The sequence below is a fragment of the Galeopterus variegatus genome, unplaced genomic scaffold, assembly GCF_000696425.1.
Source record: "Galeopterus variegatus unplaced genomic scaffold, G_variegatus-3.0.2 Scaffold1764, whole genome shotgun sequence".
Taxonomy (NCBI): Eukaryota; Metazoa; Chordata; class Mammalia; order Dermoptera; family Cynocephalidae; genus Galeopterus; species Galeopterus variegatus.
This window is the reverse complement of record NW_007727875.1, coordinates 170,190-175,472: the sequence shown is the minus strand read 5'-3', so window position 1 is coordinate 175,472 and position 5,283 is coordinate 170,190. Positions and strand designations below refer to the sequence as shown.

The window sequence follows — 5,283 nt, the reverse complement described above, 5'->3', positions numbered from 1 at the left end:
CCCCCCCCCCCCGCCCAAATCACTGTAGCATGTAAACAAAGTGTGTGGAGTTGACTATTCTAGATTGAGAGACTAAGGAGACCAAATCAAATGTAGTGCATGAAACATAATTAGATACCGAATTTAAAAACACTCACACACACACAACATGTGGGGAGCAATGAGAACATTCAACAAGAGCATATATTAGGCGATATTTAGATACGAAAGTTGTTAACCAACTACAGAGATGCCTGCTGAAGTACTTAGGAGTGCAGTGTCATGATGTCTGTAAATTTCAGATTCAGAAAACAAATGTGGGCATATAAACGTGTCCGTGTATGTGTGTGACAAGGCACATATTGCAAAAGGTTAAAAATTGATGGAATTAAGTGATGGATAGATGGGTGTTCACTGTACTATTTTCTCAAATTTGTTTTTGTTTGAAAAACACTTTAAATTAAAACAAAAATGCAACCAAAACAAAACATGAGTATCATCTTACCTGTTGCATTCTGTGCTCCTGCCAGCCTGGCTCTTATTAAGCCGTGTCTCTCTTTGAGGTGAAGAATCCGAACTTTTGGAAACTGAGACATGTATTTGTCCAAATTATCTTTTAGATAGTCTATTTCAGAGTAAGGACAAACAGGGAAATACTTTAATTAACTAGCTCTGGATAGTACCAGAAGAAGTCCCTCCCCAACCGCCGTGTCAAATTCCAAAACTACGGCATTACTATGGCCACTAAATTTATTCAGTGGGCCTTTTTATTGAAAGGATTTTATGTGGATTCAATATTCTAAGGTGTCTGATTTCTCAAACCCCAAATCCTTCTTTTCATTGTTACAAAATTGGAAGGCTCATCTTTTCTGAGTATTTGTCAAGGCAGGAGCAGATTTACCTTAAAATAAATGAAGCTTAGACTTCCTCACAATGCCTCCCCAACCCCCACCCCTTGCAGAGACCTCCTCCAACACCCAGGGGAGAGGCTAAGCAGTGTGTGCAAACTGTAAAATTTGCAAAAGAAAGCTAGTGTAACTGTAGCTGGTTAAGATCATGGTCATTTCCTACTTTAACATCTCCTCTAAACACCTTTCCTCTCTTTTTCAATGGCTATAGAGGGATCCAGCTAAAGGAACATTCTGGGGCTTTTACAGGGTATACTTATGTGGTTTACAGTCACTTCTGTTCATAATTAAGCTATTGACAGCTATCCCAGGTAGGAATGGCTTCCAAAAATACTTTTGCTGCTTACTTTCCTACTAATTTTGTGTTCTTTTTCTTAGAGAGGACCCTGCAAACTGCATAAGCTTCGGGTCCCACAAAATCTGGATCTGCCCTGCATAAAGGGACTTTTATATGCTTAGTAATTGAATACTATTTCTGTTTATGCTTTTAAGGCCACTTCTTAAATTTTTCAACCAGTTTTCTTTCCTCTGGCATCTCACTGCTTCTTGAGCTTGGTGGGATTATGATAGGAATTCTGAGGCTAAAGAAACTGGCTCATGTCACAGTGGTCACAGACCAAGGCTAAGCTGTTTGGTTAATGTTGCCATTTCTTTGCTATTTTCTAAATTTCTGAAATGGGTTGCATTTTAGGAATTCAAAATGTGCAGTCAGAGGACCTGTGAGACCATCTACATACACAAGTTATTTGACAACCCAGAGTGAGATTCTTTGCTGTAATAAACAAAAACAAACTTAAAGCCCATGGTAGATTTTGCTTTTGAACTCTGTTGGAACCATGTGTGTCTGGTACCACTGGCAACTTGTTTTCTCCAAACTTAACTGAACATAGTATGCCTTGGTCTTGAGGAAGAAGCCATAGGATTTCCATTTCTTGGCTTTCCATAGAGTATAACTCTAATTCTAGTTACAAGTAGGGAAGGTATCCTATTAATTGTAGGGCATTTGCTTATCAGATTCCATAAAAAGGATTTGTGCAATTGTAGAGAACATCTTCTGGACTCTGACACTTCCAAGTGCCCATCTCCAAGGAGCTGTAGTTAGAAAATCTCTTCTCCATGGCAGGGGAGTCACAGACAGTTCCTCTGAGGGGAAGCCTGAGATTAGCTAGCTGAATAGAGTCCTGGATGACTTTTAATATCCCATAGATGCTTAGATGTATGTCTCTAAGGCTCTGCATAGAACAACAATTTAGCATTTCTAAAATGTTTGTGCAGTCAAATCAAGCTGTAATTTTGCCATCTAAACTGCTATTGTCTCTACCAAACTTTGACTTTTCAGAAGGAAGCCTGAGTGGTTTTCTTACCTTTGGTGCTGAAGTCATCCACCAGCAGAATCTCCTTGATGAGATGTGGAGGAGAGCGGTTGAGGACACTATGAACAGACCTCAGGAGAGTGGACCACACCTCATCCACAAAGCACATGATGACACTGGTGGTTGGGAGGTTATTGTGAACTAGCTGCTCTGCACACCTGGGCCAGAATATAAGCAGAGCACAAGAGATATTTAAACAAAATCCATATGTTCATTTTAAAAGTCATAGTGGAATTATGTGCACACACACACACATGCTGATGTTTATCTATCTCTCTATCATCCATTTATATATCAATGACTATTATATGATTTTATCATGTGCCTTTTCTTGGTGAGGGGTACATGCAAAATAAAAGAGCGGAAGAACAATAACCAGTAATGGTAATTGCTGTAAAGGAACTTACAATGCAAGACATGAGAACTTTCCGTGGTGGCATCACTCTGCTGTGGGAAGGACATGGGCTTTACAGGTGATTAGACAATATTTTACATTCTACCACCTATCTCAGATCTTTAACTGTTAATACTTTCCTTAGTCACTCTGAGCCTCAGTTTCCTTATATGAAAAATGAGGTGATAATACTTAATAGAGTTTTATAGCCTAGTGGTAATGCACATAAAAAGTCTAGCACAGTTCTTGACACAGGAATTCACTAAATGGTAGCTTCTGTTATCAGTATTAGATTTAAATGGTATCTTCTGTTATCAGTATTAGATTATATACTAAAGGAGAGCATTTTAACTTAAAGTTACCGAGTAGTTTATGATTGCCCTTCCAACTTGGCCATCTGCCAAGTGACAAAGGATATATTCTTTCTCCCACTCTGCATGTGAATATGTTTATAGCATAATATATGCCAAATAATTAAACTTTCTTCAGCTTCCCTATATGAATGGGGTTTTCTTGCTGAGACTCAAGGAGTAGCTGCCGTAGAAATCATTTTGGGGGCATAGAAATGAGAACAAGGCTACTGTGGGAGTCAGGGTAGGTAGGTTGCAACTGGTCTTGAGTTTTTTCCAGGCTCTGCAGTTCACACTGCCTCACTGCTGACATTCTTCCGTCTCCTGCCTGTGTTATTCTTCACAAAGCAGTGCCCAGTGGACACTCACAAAGAGTATTTACCATCCTGCTAATACAGCTATTTTTAGTTATATAAAAAAAATTGATGATGATGGTCATAAATACATATTATAATCACTCTGCATTATTTCAGTTGAAACCTCAAACCACCAGCATCTCTTTCCTTTTTTATAGATGAATAATTGAAATCATAGAGAGACTAGTCCTTGACTATATTGTTAGGAAATGACAGAGCTGGGACTCAAACTCCACTCTAATCTGGCTCCAGAAGTAAACATGCAGGAAGTCTTAAGTCCATAAGAATATGAGCAGCTGGCAGTAGATGTGGCATTTTGTGGAGCTGGTGCTTCTGCCAAATAACATGGCTACACTTTGATTATTCCATAAATAAGAAATAGATAAGAGTGAAAACTATAGTAAAACAAACCAAGTTTGCATAGCACTTTATTTATAGATGGCAAAATACTATTATGTACACAATTTAACTTAATCTTAGCAACAACTGCTTGAGACATATAATATATACATTCCTTTAAACAGAGCAAACTGAAGCTTTAGGAGTTAAGTGGCTTACCACATATTATTCATCTAAAAAGCATGTATATGAGAAAGTGAACAAATATAGTTTTCATTCCAATGCTAGTTTTTCTGTACTAAGAACATGGATTTTGGAATCAGATATGTGGTCAAATATCAGTTCCTCTAATTACTGGCTTGGAGAAGTCATATAACTTCTTTGAATCTCAATTTGCCAACTACAAAGCAGAGATTAAAAATCCACTTGTAAGATTAAATATAAATATTATATAAAACTCACCAAGTATATATATGACATGTAGCAGGTACTTAAGAAATGGTAGACAAATTCAGCTAAGCTCTGTAATTTCAGTGGTTCCTTAAAATAGTTGGTTATACTAACCAATAAAGCCTTAGGAAAACATACATATCTAATCAGACCAGAAAATTAATTTGGAAGGTTTGCATAGGGCTTGAGAATATGTGTCTTAAAAAATACACAAACAAAATAAAACAAAAAACCCAAACAAAAAAATGACTAACAAGTTGTCAATATGCCAGTTTGAGAACTTGAGCTCTAAGATAAAGTTAATTTATTCTTCTATTATTTGTAGCTAATCTTAAAAAAATAAATGAGTGCTGATAGGAACATGTTCTAAATTCTCAAGTGATATAACATAAAAATAACACAATTTGACCTGATATCTTGATCTAGTGATCAGGTACCTAATGTTACCATGAAATAGGAGGCTACCTAAACTAATCTTATTCTACACAAAGGATCAATGCATTGGCATTTCTGAATATTATGAGATATTCCTGACTTCATTTAAAGGCTGTTTTACTTTCTGATGGCTGCTATAAGACATTACCCAAAATTCTGCTTAACAGTTACTTCCTCAATATATTTCTTTCCTCTCACATTTTACTATGAACAGAAAGCAGATACCAGGGCACACCTTCAACACTTTGCTTGGTACTCTCCTTAGCTAAATATCCAAGTTTATCACTTGCAAGTTTTGCTAATTTTCAGGTGACTGTAGGACACAATTTAGCCAAGCTTGCCACCACTATGTAACATGGATCACCTTTTCTCCAGTTTGCAATAATGTGCTCTGTATTTCCTTTTTGGCCTTCACAAGAAGCACTTAAAATGTTCATATTTTTACCAACATTCTGTTCACAACAATATATATACTCTCAAAGATGATAGCAGATTTCTCTACTGCCTTCTAAGCCTGCATCTATAATATCCACATTTCTACCAATAAGCTCTTGAAGACAATCTAGGTGTTTTCTATCATGCTTCTGAAATTCTTTGAGCTTCTATCCATTATTTAATTTATTAGATATTACTTGAATAACACTTCCATATTTTTAGATATTTGTTACAGCAGCACCCCACTTCCTGATACCAAAATCT

General features: G+C 36.8%; 1 protein-coding gene across 1 annotated transcript in view; it reads right to left on the bottom strand.

Annotated features, from left to right (window-relative positions):
• GALNT5 (polypeptide N-acetylgalactosaminyltransferase 5) overlaps window positions 1-5,283 on the bottom strand; it is a 61,260-nt gene that overhangs the window by 38,019 nt on the left and 17,958 nt on the right. Inside the window, 2 exon segments of the mRNA XM_008578821.1 lie at window positions 485-604; window positions 2,252-2,418. Of these exon segments, the coding sequence (XP_008577043.1) occupies window positions 485-604; window positions 2,252-2,418 (287 nt within the window).